Raw genomic sequence first — 21747 nt, 5'->3', positions numbered from 1 at the left:
TTCTTAGGAGTCGGCCCCCATTTGGTTTAGTGGGGTCTCATGTTTCCAAAAGCCTGTTTTCAATGTGTTATGCTGTTTGACCTGAATGTCCCCACCATACACAGCCTCTTGGATCCTGTTGTTTGTGGATTTTAAAGTGAGGCATATTTCTTTGGTCAGACAGTGTGAACAGGGTCAATGTTCGTTCAAGTTAATGGCTGAGTTTTATATGCCATTTTGTTTTACATGTTTACAATTCCAATACACTATGTGGAAAGGCTAAGAGATGCCCTTTATTGAACATTGAAAATAAAGTGATGAAAGGGCCATGATGTTTGTCCAGGTATCTTTACGGTTAATTTGGACATTTGCTTAAAAAAATGGAAAGTAAAGTAACTAGTAGTGAAGTTACTTTTCAAATGCAGTAACTAGTAAAGTAATCTAGTTACAATTTTCAGAAGTAACTAGTAACTTGTAACTAGTTACTTTTTCTGAGTAACTACCCCAACACTGGTAGCTAACATTAGAATAACTGAACAACATGTTAACAGCTGTTAGATTTAGTGAAGAAGTGGTCACCACAAAGCCTCAAGCAACGGGGTGCACCAACAGGGCGGTTATTTCATACTCTGGTAGCTGGGGTGAGTGCAAACAGCAAAGCTATCTCCAGAGCCTAAAGGGACCCTTCACCAAAGCTTTGTTCAATGGTACTCCTGTACCCAGTCTCCAGATCACCTGCAGGAGTCCCACAGGTGCCTAAAGAACAGTGTGTCTGCACTGTGTTAATTGTTGTTAATTGTTGTTAATTGTCTAATATCATTATCACAAACTGTTCGTGTCCCTTCCCTCTGGCAAGAGGCTGCGGTCCATCAGGACCAAGACCTCACGCCACACCAACAGTTTCTTCCTGTCGGCAGTCAGGCTCATCAACAGAGCCGGGTCCCCCACTGACTGACTATTCTGACAATTTCCTACCAGTCACTCCCCTGCACATCCCTTCTTACTTCATATTTAAATACACTTGTCACTTTCACACTACACTTACATTACACTTTGTTTTCTATATTCTATATGATCACTCCATATTTGACCTACTGTGCAATTCTAAGTAAACACAGTCTCCTGAGCTGGGATAACATCACTAAATTCTCCTATATGTGTCTTGTTTTTAAAGTTCTTCATGATATGGCTCCTCCTCCACTTGGTGAATTTATCAAACAAAACACGCAGAGTGGTAGACAAACTAGATCTGTGGAGAGAGGTGACTGTATCATCCCCTTTAGGAAAAGTTCCTTTAGCCAGTCTGCATCCTCAGTAAAAGCAGGACACCTCTGGAATGCCCTGCCCCTGCATATCCGCACTAGCAGAACATATCCCTCTTTTAAACACGGCCTGAAGAACTGGCTTATTAGCAATCAGGTGTGTGAGCATTAATCGTGACTCCCTCCTCAATGATTGTGTGAATTGTAGTGTTTTTTAAGCTTAGTTAGTCACATTTGGACTAGCACATCTATGTAAAATAAGTTGTTTATGTGTACATTACAATGCATGAAATATGATAATTAATAAGGGATATTATTATGAGGGATTTGTAATTGTATGCATATGAAGGTCACTTTTATTACTGTAGAATGATTGATGTGTGAATGAATGTTAGACAAATACTGCATGCTGCATGATATATTGACTACTGCTTTAAGGAGTTGTAGTTCTCTTGTTCGCCTGAGGGGGTGGAGCCGAACATTGACTTTTGAGACAATGGACACTACCCTTTTTGGGGAAGAAGAAGAAGAAGACGGAAGAAGAAGTCTATTTCCGCCCCTGAAACGGCAGGGCCAATGATATGTTTATAAAGGTAATGAAACATTAAACCAATAGGAAGGACTCTAAGTCCCGATAATGAGTTGTAAACTAACCGGTACGCGAACGCTCGACCTCTTTCCATCCGCCCAGCGAACTGTTCGGACCTGTGTTCTGAGGTGCGCCGTGGATTTAAAGAGCACGTGCGGGAGCATAAGCTGTCTGTCATTTTTTATTAAATATACTTTTAGTATAACTTCTTTGGATTCCGGACCAATACTTCCCATGATCACCCAGGATTTAAAGAATATATTCTCAGTACAAAATGTGTGTATGTTTATTGATCTTTATGATGTTGTTATGATTTTATGATGAGGCCTATTTATATATTTGATCGTAACCTGTATGTTTATTGCTTTTTATGATGTTTTGTTATAACCATTTCTTTCCTTTAGTGATGGCTTGTTATATCTGACCACAGGGACTACGGTTGAAATTTAGCCTTAGCTAAGACTGACACATTTACCCCTGGGTTGATTGATGTGTACGGTCCCTGTTCAAATAAATAAAAATGAAATGAAATTGTACATGTAATATGTTTCTATTTTTTGCCCTGTTTTTATTGTCTAATGTTATGCACCACCTGCCATGACAAATTCCTTGTATGTGAAACATACTTGGTAATAAATGGTTCTGATTTGGATTCTGATCACCAGTTCGCCTGTAAATGCAGCAGCTGAGAGCGTGTCACTGGTCTTCCCTCATGTATCCCTCCTCACCCAACCCCACAAGCGAGGGGCAGCCTTAGCCCAACATACCAACAGTTTTGGTAATACCATGAAACATTACAGTTAAGTTTAACTCTCAAATAGTCAAACAGTCACCCTCCAAGACATTTTATCTGACCCTTCTCATGGGTCACTAACTGTAAGCACTGACTTATACCTACAGATAACACGCACACGGGAGCTGTGAATCCTCTCTGTAAAATAAATTACTATTTGTCAGTAGTTCACTGAAAGAAAGTTACTATTACGCACCGTGCCGTCTTACAAACACGTAACGGAGATCCAGCACGGACTATGCTCACGGCATGATCTAAATGTGCTAACTTTGCTAACGTAAATATGCTATTGTAAAACAAACTAACGATAGTTACGCTTCATGCACTGTCCTGTCTTACAAACACGTAACGGAGATCCAGCACTACTAGTCAGTACTAAGTTCACTGAAAGAAAGTTGACGGTGATAGTGTCGATGGTTGATTACGCACCGTGCTGTCTTACGGACACGTAACGGACATCCAGCTGCTCACGGCATGATGTAAATGTCCTAACTTTGCTAACGTAAATATGCTATTGCAAAACAAAGTTTAGTCAAATGGATCCCTTTTATTGGCGTAGTCCTCTTCATCGCAGGAATCAAATCCTTCAGACTCTGAAGCTCCGCCGTCGTCCTCGTCACTGCTTCGGCAAATCTCCAAAATTGCTTTGCCCAGGATAAACTCCCTGCTCGCCATTTTGTCTCTTCTCTCTGACTCACAGTGAAGCTTTATGCACGCGTCATACGACATTTCCATATTTAGATGGTCAGATCTCGCTGTGTGAATCCCGTACGATGTCGCGAGAAAAGACGCGGAAGTGGAAGGTCTGCTGATTCCGGTAGAATTTAAACCATATCTCTGTGCCGTGTTATCGCAAAGATATGAATTTAAACAAAAGAAAAACATCATAGCCTGCTTCGAGGCGGGGGCGGACCCCAGAAGGTTAAGGAAAACCGTGGGGGCAGTGGGTCGACATCTCCGAGGCAAAGAGATCCACCTCTGCCCTGTGGAAGAGATCTTAGATGCTGTGCACAAACCACCTCGGGATGAAGCCAACACTCCCCCGATGGAGGCTTGTGATGGGAGAGGGAATCTGCGACCTGGTTCCGCTCCCCTGGTAGATACATCGCCCGAAGGCTGGTCAGACGAGTGGTTGCCCAAGTCAGAAGGGCACGGGACACCCGTAGGAGCTTTGCAGACCTGGTGCCCCCCTGATGGTCTATGTGGAACACGGTTGAGTTGTTGTCGACCAAACAAGTACATGTTCTCCTCTCAAGTATGGCAGGAAATATTTGAGCACTAGGTGCACAGTCAGAACATCGGCATGCTCCGTGCAGTCCTATTCTTCCACACTGCCCCCCGCCCTGAAGGTCGTGTTGTGACGACCTCCCGACGTGATGGAACTACGCCCATGGGGACACCCCTTTATAGGTATGCTCTCTCCATCCACAAGGAGGGGACTCTTGAGGGGAGCCCCTGCGACTCCTGAGAGAAAGTGTTTGAAACTGGTAGGTTGGGCTGGATTTGGCTGCCCTGACGGGGAGGTCAACCTCACCCCTCAGGTCTTCCACCACAACAAATATAGTGGCCCTTGCTGCGTAAGTCATGATGCCGCAGTTCATGCACGGGTTCTCTGAAAGGTACTCGCTCAGGTGCTCGAGGCCAAGACAAGGGGGGGCAAAGGTCATGGCCGTCTTCAGGCTGGAGAGGAGCCATACAGGTCCTACAGCCAGGGTTAAACATAGCCACGACTTTACGACCAATAATCAATGTGGACTACTAAGTCAGTCTGAACGGGGTCAACAACGGACTGCTAGAGAGGCAGGGAACAGTCAGTGAAAGGGAGCGAGGACACTCTCCTCACTAGTATAGTAGCGGTAATTACTGGTGTCCTAGCAGTAAGCCAAGCGAGATTACTTTGCTACTGTGGAAACAGGTCCTGTCAGAAATAGTCTACTAGCGAGGACACTCTCTTCACTAGTCTGGTAACTGTCAGAATTAGCGTGTCTGAGTAAGTCTGAGTTTTGTGACTATTTCACAAAATGCAATACTACTGGGCTGGAAAGATAATGTATCGGGTTCACTGTGAAAATAGTCTAACCGTCACTAAGCCTGCACTTTTGCAGGTTTGGGCTTAAGATGTGTTGCTCTGACAAGAGGTTTGAGATTTTAGATCAGCTTTGAAGAACCAAAAAAATCCAGACTTGTGTAAAATGGTCATTCTAATGTGGCGAACTCGGGTCCTGAGCTGTAGTGTTCAAAGACACAAAAGTGTTTTTTTGACTGACCTTGACATACTGTACACTTCTCTGCACTCATATCCCAACTATGTGTGAGGGCTGACGGGCTTATCGCCCATTTCCTGAATGTCCTGCTGAGCTGCGAGACAGAGTCCAGGTCAGAACTATACATCACTCTTTTATCTCAGCTGACTCATATTTCCTGCTGCAATGACCTCACCTGTTAATGCGCTGACTGGTGTTATTAGAGCGAGGTGAGCCCATGAGGGTGGAGTGCTGGTTTGAAGTATGATTGGGCCAGACAAAATGATTACAACTGAGTCCTGGACTGTGAGTTTTCTTAATGCCTGTTAATTTGACACATTATGATATGCTCTTCAGACGATTAAACACCTATTGTAATTATGTTTATTTTGTATTGCCCAAAATCACAAATTTGCCTCAGAGGGCTTTACCATCTGTACACATAACATCCCTGTCCCGGGACTTCACATCAGATCAGGAAAAATTCCCCCAAAAGAAATCGAAAAAAAAAAACTTTCACAGGGAAAAAAGGGAAGAAACCTTCCCAGGATGATCGCTGAAGCAAAATATGTCAATACTTGCAAAACTGTATTCGGAAAAATATGTGTCAAGAAAGTGCAAAAGTTGGCACACAGGGATTTGGGTTGTGCTGAGGTGATGTAAACTCCTCCATCCCCCAGACATGGTTTCAACACTTATCTTACATTATATCCTAATATTTATTATTGTCTGGTCTGTAGCATGGGACCTTAGCCCCCTCTACTCAAAACATAAAACATGATGAAATAATGAAAACAGGTGTGTCCCCAGTGAGCTGATCCTCTGCTGGGAATGTTTCTGGTGATATAAGCAGCATTTCCCATATCACAATGATACTGGATTGGAAGCATTTGTTCCACTGATAACAAAAACTGTGATTAAAAGAATGTATTCAATTGATTTAAATGCCATGATCATGCTTCATTGCCATGATTGGTGGTAAAGTGAATTTGTGAATTTGTTTTTCTTATGATCTAGTTTTGATGGAATTTGAACGGCTTTACTTTCATTCTAATTCTCTGGATACAGTATGCACCCAGTAGACCTCAGCCGGAGGTTCCCAAACATTATGAAAAGTGATGCTCCTTATCGCTTGACATCAGAGTTTGCACAACATCCAAATACAAATACAAAAGTCCATCTTTTCCTGACAGATGACTTGACTGATGATTTGCCAATGCCTTCGTTGCATAATGACCTCTAGGTCCCTGCTGGGGTTACAAAACACAAAGTCCATTAATGAGCTGAGGTGGGGAGCTAAACATAGCTGGGACTCCTGGACTGCACCACAATCCATACATTTATGTTTTCCTGACGAGGACCTCTAATAGAGCCCAAAAAACATTTTCAGTAGAAGGTCGGGGTGAAAGAAAGTATGACTTCACATGGCAGACGACAGTTTATTCCTCACTTCCAACCAACAGTCAGTGTTGATTTTTGTTGACAATGACACAAATCATCCTAACCTTAAACAAGTAGAACCATGGCCTGAAGAGAATGAATCCTGTCCTATCCCGGCGTTTCATCTGGCACCACCATGAGTTTTCCCTGTGAAATACGTAGCGGTATTAATTGTCCCAGTCACCAGAATCTAAGTATCTACACCTTGATGAATACTTGAACTCTTCCTGTCTGCCTGGTCGGTCTGGATTTAGGTCATCCTCCCTTTGTTTCCAGAATGATCTGCAGGCCTTGTAGTGGATGGAAACACGTGTAGCATTTTCTTTTGCCAATTAGATAATTGGCAAATGTTATTAGAATTTGACTTTTTCCAGACAGCTTTCGTCAGTTAATTTATGACAACCAATTTATTAAGAAACTTGTCAATGTTGCAAACCCTCAACTTAAATTAAACTTAAACTTAACTGGAATACTCCTTGTGTTACTGTGCAAGGCAACATGTGACGTTAGCTAGCTGGCTCTCTGACTTAAGATTCCATATGCCAATTGTATATGCAGTACAAATGTTGTGTTGCAAGCCAAAAACTGCTAGCCTGCATACCGCCAAGTGTCACAGTCTATTACAAGCTCGTGGTAGCCTAATATTTTACTGGGTCTTCTGTTTGACTAAGCTAGCTGCTGGATGCAGTCGTGCTAACGCTGTATTTTACTTTCCATGCTTGCTTTTTAAATCAACGGGGACCGATCCAGCATGGACAGCTATGAGAGTAAGGGACATGAAGCACTTGAGAACACCAGGACACATGGACAACTCGGTCAAGCTACTAAGCTAGCATATCAGGCTAAGTCAACATCGCTACCCACAGACACAGGACTGCTGTGAAGAAACACAATGAAGTGGATCCAAAATAATTGATTATGTGAAGTTTTGTGGGGATTTTGAGTTTGCCTTGCATGACGAGACTGACTCCTGAGTGCTGGAGGAGCACCGTTACCGTAAGACAGCCAGCATTTTTAAAAGCACGTCAAAGACGGCACAAAACGAGCTGTTGGACGGCACGCTGTCGGTTATGATATGATATGTAAGAACACTTAATGGCTGAAAGAGGAGGACCGGACTTGGTGGGGGATTTACTTTGTGCCTTTCTAATGGAGGGTTGGGCATGTTTTGGCATTGACATCCTCACTGAAGCTCACAGATGAACTGAACAACCACGTCATTGAACTGTGTTAACGAAGAGAAGGATGGACTTTGTCTTTATTAAGTGAACGGCATCGGGTGAGTGAACAGCCTTTTCTGCTTTTTGTGTTGTTGTTTTTTCGCCCATTGATGTGAATGGGTGAATGACTATTGTTAAATAACTTTGAGTCGTCGGCACAGTAGAAAAGCGCTAGATCAGTACAAAGAGCTAGACCAGTACAAATCCATTTACTTTTTAGCAAGACATGGTTGCATGGAGTTGCCAGCTGAAAGGAACCTTGTCCAGACGGGCTGGAGCTAAGAACTGTTTTGACTGCTTGGAGCTGCCAGAGGTAGACTGGAGCAGGTCTGAGAGGAAATACCTCTGGCACTGAGTTGAGGGCAGGCATGCCTCACTTCTGACAGTCTGGATAAAACACTTCAGCACAGCTACATGCAGAGCGTGGAGACAGGAGTAGGCCATGGCTGACAGCACATTGCTGTGTGTTGCTGTCGGCTGACAAACCCCAAGGACAAGAGGGGATTTCTGAAAGCAATCCCTTTATAGAGTTGGGAGTGGCATATCAGATTGCCCTCCTGCCCACCCCTGTTCTCTGTTTCCTCTGAGTGCGTTCACACACCCAGACAGGAGAGGCCCTTGAAGGCCTTCCACTTTCAACATTTGGCCCATCTGGAAATAATTTAAAAGAACCAGGAAGGTGGATGAGGTGGTCAAACCAATTTTGCCAGAGTCAGTGAGACCCACCCTAGTTCAGCACTGTGTACTCTTAGTTATTTCCCCACGATACCCTTTTAATACCATTTCTCCACTTTGGCTTGAGCAGAGTTACTACAGGGTTACTGGACATGTTTTCCAATACTCACATAAGCATCTGTAGCTATCCTTAGCTCCCTTATATAGCTTATATTTTGTATAATGTATTACTTTAAGCATTGTTAATATTTTCTTCTGAGTCCAATTGGTTAAAGGGGATTAATTTCCTCCATTTGCAGGTTGGCTTTTACTTTACAAAAATAAGCTTGAAATGGCGAGTTTCATTGTGGGTGACTTAACAAAATGCAAAGAAGCAATGGATGAATGATTAGGGAATGATAACAGTATGAGAATAAATATGAAGGCGGAGCAGTGAGAGTGGCATGACTGTTGTATTGATTAGTAATGTGTGCAGTGCTACGGAAACACATTATACTATATAATATACATTATGTAGAGAGGACTAGTTGGGTGTGAGTCCTGGGTTTCAGGTTGAGTTAAAAGAAGCTCTGTATCTAGAGCAGGGTGTTCAAGTAATATTCAACGAGGTCCAGTTAGAGAGAATGTCCTCATACAAAGGTACGAAACATCACAATAATGTTTTACTTGCACAATGAGATTGAGCCATATGTATTGAAGTAGCCTAGTAGTTTTATCAATGTTCGTACGTAACAACTAATTATCAAATCAATATAGAAAGTTCGATTGAATAATATCTCAGCAATATTTAAAGAAATTTGAAGGAATTCCAAATAACACATAATCTAATAATGAATCAAAGTTATTCTCACATTTCAAGTAAAATAAGGGATGCATTCAACTTTATATTACATAACAGAAAGCTTTTGGAAAATTTGCATTTTAAAATAAAGGCTTCATTTTAGAAACATGTATTTAACTGAATTGTCCTGCAGCTGTAAATTCAGTTAATTCAGGGTTAAGTGATGTCAACCAAGAACACCATGATATTATATTCTTATCTCCTAAAAAGATAAATGTGTGTGCAAGGTTAGGGGTTCCATCTGTGTTTCTTAAACCACTTGTTTCAGCTCATTTCTCCTCTGCTCACATCATTGTTGGGCAGTAAATGCATGTGTTAGGGTTCTGATCATATTGGGCTCTTGGGTTTATTTTCTGTGCCTTCATTTCACAACTTTAGTGGGTAGGTTTGTTGGAAAGAGTTGTGCTTTGTCTTGAGGTGGCGCTTCACAGTGACGCTTTTACTAATCGTCAGTTTCTGAACATATGAGACACGGGTGTTGAACTGCCCGTGTGAAGAATGAACATATTGTGCATTCTTGGTTAAAAGCTCTGGTCTCGCTGTCCACATTCCTCTTTTTGGAACTCCACATGAAATAACTTCTCACGCACGTACTTCTCCAACTGTTGGGTCTCTCTCTCCGTCTCTCACGTGTGTAAATATGTCAGAGGACAGACAATATGCCATCATATCGATGGCCGAAGAGCAAAATCTCGTATCTGAAAAATGTATTTAAAAAAAGCGTGTGATTTTCTTGCAGAATGCTATTTGTTGTGGATACCCAATACATATTACCAAATACAAAAAGAAGAAACATACACAAAGTGCAGATAGAAGGTTCCCCCCACTTTTCCTGGATCATTTTGCAGATAGGAGGTTTTGCACTTTGGTCATCGATATGTGATTGGCCAAGTAGCATCACATGTGATGTTCTACGATACCACATATTAGTGACCCCCGCTCTAGAGCCTCCCCTCAGTCGTCCAGTTATTAGCAATATGATTCAGCCCTGTACAAAAACACATATTGTATACTGTCTTTAATAAGAGGATTTTGTTGTTTTTTGGTGTGCACAAACTGAAAGATCTCGCCAGCGTAGACCAGGTAGCCACTGCTGAGTCGCCACCAGGTTGATCACGGATCACTCCGCTAAGAAACAACCTTTGAGAGTACAGAGCCCTATAACTCAAAGTTACTTGCTTTTGGTCTTTTTTGTTCATTGTTATTTTTGTTCAGTAAAGTGCTGTCAACACCAAAGTCAAATGAAAAGCCCTTCCAACAATACTCTGTGTATGTGTTGACTCATCCTTTGGACTTGATTACAGGATAATCCCAACCATAAAATAAGACCTTCAAGAGTTCAGTTAAAAGGACCTTTGGCATTTTATAACGCCAAGTATAAAGCCGAGTGTGCTTTCACAGCGAGAGTACAGAAGAAATAGGACCAGGATGTTAATGGGCCACAAAGATGTGTGACTGGGGTCAAAGATCCGAGGTCAGAGATATTGTAAGACAATGCATAATGGGACTTGTTTCATACACAGAGCAGCTGCTATACATGTATAGACCATGTACCATGAGGGATACGATTTGATACCTTGGCATCTGGATTATGTTAGAGTGGATTCATGTTGATTTAGCATGGAGAACAGAGCTGGACTCCACGAAATGTTGCCGTTTCCTACAGGATTAAAAAGCAAACGCTTTCTCATCTCGTGAGGAAGACGTTCAAATCAGTGAATAAAAAGTATAAAATAAATACACAATTGTACACAATATTTGTTTATGTAGTTACGTGCTATGTTGCAGCAAAGTTGCTGTCCTATATTGAGAGCCAGCTTGTATGCTGCATGCATGTCTTGTAAGCCGTGGTGTGTACTGCAAGTACTGTGTGTACTGTGTGTACTGTGAGTACTGTGTGTACTGTGAGTACTGTGTGTACTGTGTGTACTGTGAGTACTGTGTGTACTGTGAGTACTGTGAGTACTGTGTGTACTGTGAGTACTGCAAGTACTGTGTGTACTGTGAGTACTGTGTGTACTGTGAGTACTGTGAGTACTGTGTGTACTGTGTGTACTGTGAGTACTGTGAGTACTGTGAGTACTGTGAGTACTGTGTGTACTGTGTGTACTGTGAGTACTGTGAGTACTGTGAGTACTGTGAGTACTGTGTGTACTGTGTGTCCGGTTTTGTTGGAGACTCGCTCTAGCCGGCGTTTCCAGGATTTCACGAGGTGGAGTTCAGGTGTGAACCAGGAGGCAGTGACAGTTCTGGTTGTGAGAGGGACAACTTCAGATTCAGATTCAACTTTATTGTCATTGCACATAGTACAAGTACAATGACAACGAAACGGAGTTTGCATCTGTCCAGAGGGCAAAAGAGAAACAGTTAAGGTGCAGCGCAATGTCTTGGATAATATAATGAAGACAGTATAAATATATATTTATAAAATAATATATAATCAGTTAAATGTAACGTGTTATGTCATTTACTTTGATCAGTTCATTGTTATCAGAAGGAGGAGAACCTCAACATGTCAACCTCAACGAACCTCAACAAACTGATGAGACATCCAGGAGAGCGGAAGTGTTTAAGACATTTATTATGCATACTGGTAAGACTCATAGAAATCAATTTAAAAATGTTTTCTTTGAAGACTGGACTGTCATGTTTTACTCTCATGAAGTACCTAGCAGAATATATTGAAGCACTTTGTAATATTTACAGACATGGATTAGATTCATACTAGTAATCTGTTGGAGCTTTCATTTTACAACATGTATATTACAGCCATCACTGCCATCAATACCACGGCTAATACAAGTCCCATGTAATGCTACTGGGAAGGCCAGGCACTCAACACACTTACATCCAAAGATGCCAAAACAAGTAACCCACTTTTCTTCTTCATTTTTATATACAACCTCTTAAAACCACAGATTAATTTACTTTAACAAGTCATGTGTTTCTTTTCATATTTTGCCTGTTCTGAAATCATTCCAAATAACATGTTTTCACTTTGAAATACAGTGACAGCTAGTGTTAGTGCAGTAAACAAGACAAGACATCACCTCAGTCCTTCTTCTACCTTTAAATAGGATTTTACAAAAACAGACTTTATCAGTTCAGATGGTTATGTTTTCCACACTGACCACCCCACTGCATAGATCCAATCTGCAGACTTTGGTAAAGCCTCTTCTTGTTCTTCTTGTAATTCCAAGCAGGTACTTGCAGGTGGGAAGAGCAGAGTAAAATATAGTAGTGACACATTGGTTGTGCGGAGTCAACTCACTTGCCAGCAGCAGCTTGCCAGATAATGATGCTGAGTATGACGAGCACAATGGAACCAACCAAAGCAAGGATACACATCTTCTTTCGGGACTTTTGCTGTGATAGAAAAGCAGAGACAGGAGGGTTACTGGGAGAAACGTCACTGGTTGACAGCACTTGATGTGGGCTGCAGACTCACCTGGTAGTAGGCGGCTCTCTGGAGCTGCTCTGTTCCTCGGTCTACATGAACTTCAGCATTCTCCACATTGGCCTCAATGCTATCTGCAGGGTAGAACATACAGAACACACAGCAAGGTCAGCTGGGAACGTATGAAGTTACATGCTTAGCATTTATTCTCACCAAATCAGCGATTAACAGGGTTGTGCGGCAGTGTGAGAGTTTCACTCAGATGGCCCTTTGATCGCCGGTTATCTTAAGGCTGTGGCTCATGGGGAGAGAGGCTGCCTGCGACCGCGAAGCTCCCGGTTCGATCCCTGGTCTCCCCATAGTTCCCAAGTGGAAGAGTCCTTGAGCAAGACCCTGAACCCCCAGTTGCTCCCTGGGCGCCTCACAGCAGCACACTGCTCCCTAGTCACTAACAATGGTTACATGCAGAGATAACTTCCCCAAGGGGATTAATAAAGGATCACTTCCTTCTTCTTCTTCATGGCCACCACAGCGTGATGTCTGCTTGCATTTCTCCAAAAGCTATAGAACCCATTCCCTCACACTCACTCATTCACACACTCAATCATTCACATATTCATAGCTGATGCCTTCAGGAGCAATTTGTGTTTTAGACTGGAGGAGCCAAGGATGGAACCTGTGATCAATGAACGAGCCGCTGTACCTCTGAGCCACATCTGCCCCTTGAACACTAGAAGATACCGGTTTAGATTCTGACAGGCCAGCTCGTGTGTGTGTGTGTGTGTGTGTGTGTGAACAATAAAGCAAAGGCTGAAGGAGGGAGGCCGCTCTTCACATCACATCTGTTGAATGACTTTCGTACACCTAACCAAACTTTAACCAATGTCATGGCCAATGAGAAACAACACCACTTCAACTTGAACTTTGAGGTCTGAGCATAACTTAAATACATGAGTTATTGAGGTTACTTCCTGGTTATCCAATGTTGGCATACCAGGAAGTGTGGTAACATCTCTTCCAGATGAATAGCATCTCATATCTATAAACTGCAGGAGTAGATTCAGTCAAGCTGATGCTGGTGTGCAGATTGAGAATCTGTGATGTAGAATAACGACTCACCAATCATCTCCCCCTGGTCGTGGATCATCACTGCCAGGTCCTTGAAGATCTGGTTTACATCCAAAATGTCAGACTGAAACACACAAACAGACGAGCTAGAATCAGCTGTGGCAGGAGTGTGTGGTCCCAGAACATGACGTGGAGGTCCTGTATGGATGGATCCATATTAGGAATATAAAGCCGACGCTGACCTCCAGCTGTCTGATGTTGGTTTCTCGGTCCTTGATGAGCTCCAGGTCCTCCTCTGTGATGGCCGCCTCCTCTGTCTGGGTGGTCATCTGACCCCAGTCCTCCTGGCTTCACACAAACAGGACATCTCTTTTTAAAAAGCATGTTGAAATAATGAGTGTGAAGTTAAACTAATAAACTAAGGCTGAGTTTCCTCTTGCTGTGGTCATTGTATGCTGTGGACTTTCATATTTCTTATGCACTGTATTAACTGTACCAATGTAGTAAACAACACCTTTTCAAACTGACACTTCACAATCGCAGTCTATTTGTATATGTATGTATGTATGTACGTACGTACGTACGTACGTACGTACGTACGTACGTATGTATGTATGTATGTGGAAGATATGATAAGATACATATGCATTTATTGTCATAATTTAATGAAAAGGCTTTTGTTCAAAGAACAATCACATAGTTTGTTGTGTGTTTTTACTGTGACGTCTCATACCACATTCAAATCAAATCACACCACAAAAACAAAGTCACGAACTGTATCAGTGTTGTAGTATAAATTACTGCCATGAGTTTTCATGATGCGAACACATCAACAATCCAATAACAGCAGAGTTTGATTTCCATGTTGATGGTGCCATTTGGTTTTATAAATAAAAGGACTACTGGAGATTTGGGAGGGAAATGTCAACTATAATAGAAAAACAGTGAGGTTATATATTTTTGACAATTGCCCCCTCTGACTAAATGAGAGAGCCAGCTGAGTGCTTACATTTTTGTCCATAGTTATTTATCCGATCATTTATTTCATAATGTCTTTATTTATGTCATTTGTCTTGAAGATTTTGAGTCTCAATGCAAAGGGGCTTAACAAGAGGAACCCCTGAATGAAGGACAGTCACTTACTTATCAAAAGAAACAAGCTTTTCATCCCGAGAACCGTCTTCAGTCTGTGGGAGAGGGAACAATACACTATTGCCAAAGTCAAGCTAGCAGAACACAAATGTGCAAGACGTGATTGACATGAACGTGTGCGGTGAGGAGAGTTCTTTCATCCTGTGGTATGAAACCACCACCGACTCCTTACCGATAGGCGGGATCCAGCCCTCGCTCTGGCCACCGACTCCTTCTCCTTCTCCGCTGCACGGCGCTGGACTGCTTGGAAGTTGTTGAGCGCTGCTGAGAAATCATTCACCAGCCGCTCCCTCTGGATCTTCTGCTGCCTCTGGACACCACGGAGCAGAGGGAGAGGAGGGATGAAACCAAGAGGGAGAGGTGGGATGAAACCAAGAGGGAGAGGAGGGATGAAACCAAGAGGGAGAGGAGGGATGAAACCAAGAGGGAGAGGAGGGATGAAACCAAGAGGGAGAGGTGGGATGAAACCAAGAGGGAGAGGAGGGATGAAACCAAGAGGGAGAGGTGGGATGAAACCAAGAGGGAGAGGAGGGATGAAACCAAGAGGGAGAGGTGGGATGAAACCAAGAGGGAAAGGAGGGATGAAACCAAGAGCAAGAGGGATGAAACCAAGAGCAAGAGGGATGAAACCAAGAGGGAGAGGTGGGATGAAACCAAGAGGGAAAGGAGGGATGAAACCAAGAGGGAGAGGAGGGATGAAACCAAGAGGGAGGAGGGATGAAACCAAGAGGGAGAGGTGGGATGAAACCAAGAGGGAGAGGTGGGATGAAACCAAGAGGGAAAGGAGGGATGAAACCAAGAGCAAGAGGGATGAAACCAAGAGCAAGAGGGATGAAACCAAGAGGGAGAGGTGGGATGAAACCAAGAGGGAAAGGAGGGATGAAACCAAGAGGGAGGAGGGATGAAACCAAGAGGGAGAGGTGGGATGAAACCAAGAGGGAGAGGTGGGATGAAACCAAGAGCAAGAGGGACGAAACCAAGAGGGAGAGGTGGGATGAAACCAAGAGGGAGAGGAGGGATGAAACCAAGAGGGAGAGGAGGGATGAAATCAAGAGGGAAAGGAGGGATGAAACCAAGAGGGAAAGGAGAGATGAAACCAAGAGGGAGAGGAGGGATGAAACCAAGAGGGAGAGGAGGGATGAAACCAAGAGGGAAAGGAGGGATGAAACCAAGAGGGAGAGGAGGGATGAAACCAAGAGGGAAAGGAGGGATGAAACCAAGAGGGAAAGGAGGGATGAAACCAAGAGGGAGGAGGGATGAAACCAAGAGGGAGAGGAGGGATGAAACCAAGAGGGAAAGGAGGGATGAAACCAAGAGGGAGGAGGGATGAAACCAAGTAGAAAGACGAGAACACATCATAGAGATTTCTTCTCCACGTCAACAATATGATCAATTTTACCATTGCAATTTAAAATCAGGCTGTTGGAGATGCTGTGGTGGAAATAATTCCAAACATATATTGGGTTTTGCCTTTCTATCAGTCCATTATAACCTGGATTATGAAAATATTTCAAATCAAAGAAGCAGTTGAAAGCAAATGTATTATTTTAAAATACGACACCAATAATAACTAATAACCATATAGGATCCTCAAAATTGCCACTAAGAAACAAATTGAGTTTTTTTAAACTTCACATTAATTTCTAAATGCATGTTATCAGAAGATGTTTGGAAAGGACAGAATCAGGGATTCTCTTGCTGGGCTGAGCTGCTACGTTTAATTCATTTGATCGTTTTATTTTGTGGTAGAGGTGCTAAATGTAATATTCAGAACAATAATATCTTGTCAAACAACTGTTTTCTGTGGCATGATCAGAGAAATGTCTACCTGAGCAGAGCTTTCATACTGCAGCTACAGCTGATAACACTGTAGAAGCTGAAGCATAGTTCTGTTCGCCAGACCTCCCCAAGTTAAATCAGGACATTAGTTTAACAGCCTCATTCAGTGTTTTGTATTGCGCTACACGGCTACCCTCTGTGTCAGCCATGGTGGTTTGGATCACTCCTTTAAGACACGACGGAGAACCTTTCACTGATGGACTTGGACGATGATCTACATCAGGGGTGCCCACACCTTTTTGGCTCACAAGCTACTTTTAAAAGTCAAAAAGAGCTGCCTAGATTAATAATGCTAAATATCTCTCATATATATATATATATATATATATATATATATATATATATATATATATATATATATATATATATATATATATATATTCTCAGGCAGACCAAATGGTCATCAGTCATGGTGGAACGCTGTTTGTACTTAATATGTTTCATGAGGGAAAAGGCTGACTCACATAAATAAACTCTGACAGACACATGTCAAGCTGCTCTGTCAAGTTGACCACACGCCTTCCGTTGCGTCTCCAGCTCTGATGCCAGGTTTTGGAAGTTCCTCAAACCATGGCGCTGCAGCTTTGAGGACAGATGTTGCATTTTCTGTTTGAAAGCATTAACTGAGCTGATCATATCAATCACGGTTTTGTCTTTCCCTTGCAGCTAAATGAAACTCATTCAACAGATCGGTTAAAAATGTGACGTCTAGCAGCCACTGATCGTCATTGAGTTGGTTGTATTCTGCATGTTTAACAACATGGAGAAGCTCCTTCATCTCCGGACAGAGCTCTATAAGCCGTCTCACATCAGTGTGTAGAAGTCAGAGTGGCCGCAGTCCTTCTCCAGATGCGCACCCAACAGCCGTCTTTGAAGAGCTCTCGCTCGAATAGGCGATCTTCGTTGCCACATCCATGATCCCTTTCATGTTTAGCATTGTAGAATATAATGCTTGTTGGTGTATTATGCAGTGGTAATTAAGGAAGTCGGGGAAAACATAGTCTTCCCTGCACTTGGCAGACCATTGCGGGCGCAGTGTCTATGGTGATTAACATTAATTTGCACACTGGGAGCTGGGTTTTGTCGATAAAGTTTTTTATTTAAATGGCATGCGATCTACCCGCACTACCTCTGGATTGACCGGTCGATCGTGATCAACGTATTGGGCACCCCTGATCTACTAGTACTTATCATAAGCTCCCAACACCAGTCACTTTAACTCAATCACCACTGTATAATGTAGTATTCTATCAACACATGTAGAATGATACTTACTTGCTCTGAGGGTGATGTGGGCAAAGGGATTGAGCCCAACTCTTTCAGGTGCTTGTTGGTTTCTTTTGCCAGTTGGTTGGTATAATGCTGTATCTGCTGCCTGTGGAAACACCAACCATTTAGAATGGCTCCAAACTACCGAAGAGCATCCACCATTCTAGTACATGTGAGAGCAGTGTACTAGTACTTGTGTCTTTAACTTTTCCCTTTTTTAACTGACTAAAATGTCCCCTTCCTTAAAACTGCTTTAAACTCCATTCCAGCGTCCAAACTGCTTATCCTGTTCAGGGTCGGGACGCTGAGCCGATCCCAGCTGATCCAGGGTTCACCTGGACAGGTGTCCAGTTCATCTCAGGGCTCAGAGAGAAGACAACCATTCACACCTACGGACATCTAGAGTCCAGTTAACCTGAGATGATGACCTTTTATACTCGCTTTGATCTCAACAGAGAATCAGCTGTGAAGCCAGAGGACTGGCCACTGTCAGTGTCCCCAGAGGATGTGAGGAAAACCCTGATGAGTGAATAGGAGTAAAGCTGCTGTGCCTGACAGCATTCCTGGTTGTGCCCTAAGAACATGTAACAACCACTAACTGATGTCATCACTAATATGTTCATCATATACACTGTCACAGGAGAGAGTTCCCACCTGTTGCCTGTCCTCAGGCTGTGAAACTCCTTAATTCCTCCTCCACGATCCAAATTGTTTTGTTACGTGTGTTTTTCTTATGTAGCAAAATTGGACTGCAAACGGCATTTTGTTGAGCAATCCTTTTATACAATGACTATAATCAACCGTGTAACCTTCAGTGTTTGTGTGCCTGTATACAGTTTCTAATTAATCTATTATAGGAGCTGAGGTTAACTTTCAAAATGAAAAAGAAACTCAACAAAAAACCACAACTATGCCAAAATGTATGCCATAAACACTGACAATACAAAGATTAGAACAACTAAATTGTCCCTTGTGGGGCGCATGCTAATTTTGACAATGTGTGATTTATAGATACCATCCCTGATGCCATGATCATAAAAGACACGTCATTTTGGACAGTTTTATATAGATTTTACTTTAATAGCTGCGAGGAAGTCAACACTGTCCAGAACTGATCAAGTGATGAGTGCATCTGTGTGAGAGGAAACACTGGAGGTGAGGTGGGTACATATAAACAAAATATATATAAAATAAACTGAATTGAATACATACAGGCGGTCCTGGAGCTCACTGCTGTCCTGACTGGTCCCCAGCTGGGTCACAATGCTCTTGATCTGAGCCGCTGTTAAGAGAACACAACAGTGATGAGTCTTCTGTGTATACAAATGCCACAACACACCACAGCATAGGAAGAACACCTGACTCTGAACTTAACCAAAATGTCTGGTTTTCTTCAACACAACTTAAGTTTCTCTCTGTCTCCTGACTCTCAAAGAGCCAGACACGCGTTTCATTTCCTCAGGATTCAGTCTCGAATGGAAGGTTGACTCTGTGTCACATTTTAAGTCTTTGTTGGATATTAGTTTGTTACTCGGGAAATCTAAAATTACTGCTTTGATGTGTTGCCAGTCATTTCTTTGAACAGCGTTTTTTTTGCCTTCAGTCAAATATTACAAAGAGTCAGTCTCAGCTCAGAATAAAATCTGATAGATATATATAGCATACTGCTGTGACACTTGCACACAGTTGATGTCAGCTGTCACTGATGGAACATCATGTATGTAATATTGGATACTAAATGTTAATATGCTGCTTAAAATATATAATTAATTGATGCAGAAAGAATAATGTGAGATTGTTTTTCTCATTTCATGGGCTTTTGGGATAAAGCATATTAAAAAACAATATTAATTTCCAAAACACATTGACACTAGTGGTCGAGATGAGTTTCCTCTGAAGGGGCTGGGACGCCTCGGGATCCCCCAGAATGAGCGGGAACATGTTTCGTGTGAGAGGGAAGCCTGCTGCCACCACGGGTGAGCGGATGAAAATGGATGATGGATTGAGATTATCTGCAGTCGCTGACATGTTGCGTGTTATAGGAAAGGGTGCAACAATAAATAAAGAGTGCCTTATCCTCTCGCTCTCACCAACAACAAAGAGCACAAGCTCATTTTATGTCACCCTGTTTTTGTTTAGTTGGAAAAAATGTTCATGCTCTATGCCATTAATTTACTGGATAGGTTCACGTCTATCTTCAAACAATAGCAACATGCTCAAATGTGCATTTGAAAAGTTTAAGCTAGGTTGGGTCATGTATTTTAGAAACCTTTTTTGTTTGGCTATATTTATTCCTGATACTTTTAAAACCTAATTCACTCTTGCTGGTCTATCTTACCAACACCAACTTTAAAGGCGCCGTCACACGTGTGCCCCATCATTACATGACAGGAGGTCAACCACTGCAATTGTTGCCATTTCCAGGCACCCTACTTTAACAAACTTCTCCTAGATATTTTACCAGATCAACTTTGGCCAGTACCATCTTCAGACCTTTGCTTTGCTACGTGGTTCAGTTGTTGTGGAACTATGATGCCGTGGTGGCAAAAAATATCCTTTCAACAAAAAAAAGGAAGTTGTTGTAATTTGAACGTACATTTTCAATCTAATCCAAGTTTCTCATGCTCGATAATAGCTCATGTCTGAATACATCGACAGGCCAGTATTGACTGATTGTCAGTGACCTACTGGCAACAGGAGATGACATGGTTGTACTTTGATGTACTAGCAGGAACAAAGTCCTCAGCACCTTCTTTTAGCCATGTTGCAACGCTCTTGTCTGACTAACTCTGCATGGTATAACAACTAATCCAAAGAATGACATCTATGCATAGTATGCATGTATACTTTGATACGCCTCACTGGAACTAACGAGCAGCACTCACTGTTCTGTGTGATCTTCTGGATGTTGGAGCTGCATGTCTGTATGAGGGCGTTGAAGTCCCGTGGGACCGGGCGGTAGCTCTCTGCTTTGCCGTACGACATCCTGCCAGAGGTGGACTGCAGAAAGAGGGACAGTGTTGAGTTAGATGCATCCACAGCGGTTCATAACAGTTCTGTGACATTTTGATTAGCAAGACAATGACAGCGTGAGCCCACGATTGATGCCCTGACAGTCCGTTTACAGCTCCGGAATAACTTTGTTTTACTGGCACGAGATTTAGCTTTCCAACAAGTTAGCTTGCCAACAAGTTAGCTTGCCAATGTCGAATCAAAAAACATGTGACGTTAACGTTAAGTCAGGTGATATCAATCACAATGGAAACGTATGCTAGCATGGTTTGTGTTGGTAATATGTGCGACTTACACACTGAGTGAGTTCCCCCACCTGATTGTCTACCTGGCTCTGTTTATTTCCCCTGATTGACGGGAAGCTGCGCCGCCAGCAGGCTCAGCTGTTAGCTCTGTAGCTAGCTGGCAGCACCCAGGTGTTCAGGGTAAACAGATATAGCTAGCTACCCTACACCGCTGCGTGTTCTTCAGGAACACACACGTAGAGACAACGAGAGGAAATCGTTTACTATGTGTTCGAGGAAAACAACGTAACATTAATACTTGCTTATTTGGATGATATTCCTTCGTCCTACCGTCAAAAAACTGCCTTTTCTGATCCGTGACGTAATCGCGTGATGAGCTCACGCGCGATGGCTTCTTCCTTGTTTGTTTTCCAGCCACTGGCCTTCTTGAAGCTCATCACTGCCACCTGCTGTCTACTGCCTGTAAGCCGCCCGGCTCTTCATGTGTGTTGAAAAAGCATAATGCTATGTGATGGAGAGAGGGGTTTCTGATCCATTACACTGATGCCAGTCAGAGGGAAAGGTTATAGACTTCAAAGATCAAGTGAACATGTGGTAGAGGATGGAACATGAAGTGATACAAGACCTACTTCATTTTCTCGGATGTCAAATAATATATTTGTAAATATACATGTGGCAGTGGAGAATTCTAAGTCTAAGTGGCAGGGGCAAAACATATATATA

The 21747-nt window shown here is 42.6% G+C and overlaps 1 protein-coding gene across 4 annotated transcripts; it reads right to left on the bottom strand.

Annotated features, from left to right (window-relative positions):
• Nucleotides 1–11612: 11612 nt before the first annotated feature.
• Nucleotides 11613–21394, bottom strand: stx12 (syntaxin 12). 4 transcript variants are annotated; one of them, XM_079232085.1, is made up of 10 exons: nt 21327–21394; nt 20653–20767; nt 18980–19049; nt 17774–17873; nt 14832–14969; nt 14651–14694; nt 13750–13855; nt 13559–13631; nt 12491–12573; nt 11613–12408 (listed from the first exon to the last, which is right to left on the bottom strand). In XM_079232085.1, exons 2-10 carry the CDS (start codon nt 20750–20752, stop codon nt 12310–12312), a joined length of 813 nt encoding a protein of 270 aa, XP_079088211.1. In that variant the 5' UTR covers nt 20753–20767; nt 21327–21394; the 3' UTR covers nt 11613–12309. The 4 variants fall into 4 exon arrangements, with proteins under 4 accessions (XP_079088211.1, XP_079088212.1, XP_079088214.1 ...); XM_079232086.1 differs by having other exon boundaries at nt 21355–21374; XM_079232088.1 differs by having other exon boundaries at nt 21323–21368.
• Between the last annotated feature and the right edge of the window lie 353 nt (nt 21395–21747).

This window comes from Taurulus bubalis (assembly GCF_910589615.1).
Source record: "Taurulus bubalis genome assembly, chromosome: 16".
NCBI classification, from domain to species: Eukaryota; Metazoa; Chordata; class Actinopteri; order Perciformes; family Cottidae; genus Taurulus; species Taurulus bubalis.
Note: the sequence above shows the minus strand (reverse complement) of the source record. Positions and strands in the feature narration are given on the sequence as shown.

Excerpts from the sequence above, each read along its gene's own strand:
- stx12 (XM_079232085.1), bottom strand. The coding sequence starts at position 20,752 with ATGTCGTACGGCAAAGCAGAGAGCTACCGCCCGGTCCCACGGGACTTC. Across the intron at positions 17,874-18,979 it reads AGTGAGCTCCAGGACCGCCT|GCAGCAGATACAGCATTATA; the intron begins GTATGTATTCAA and ends GTGTTTCCACAG. Across the intron at positions 14,970-17,773 it reads CCACATCACCCTCAGAGCAA|AGGCAGCAGAAGATCCAGAG; the intron begins GTAAGTATCATT and ends CGTGGTGTCCAG.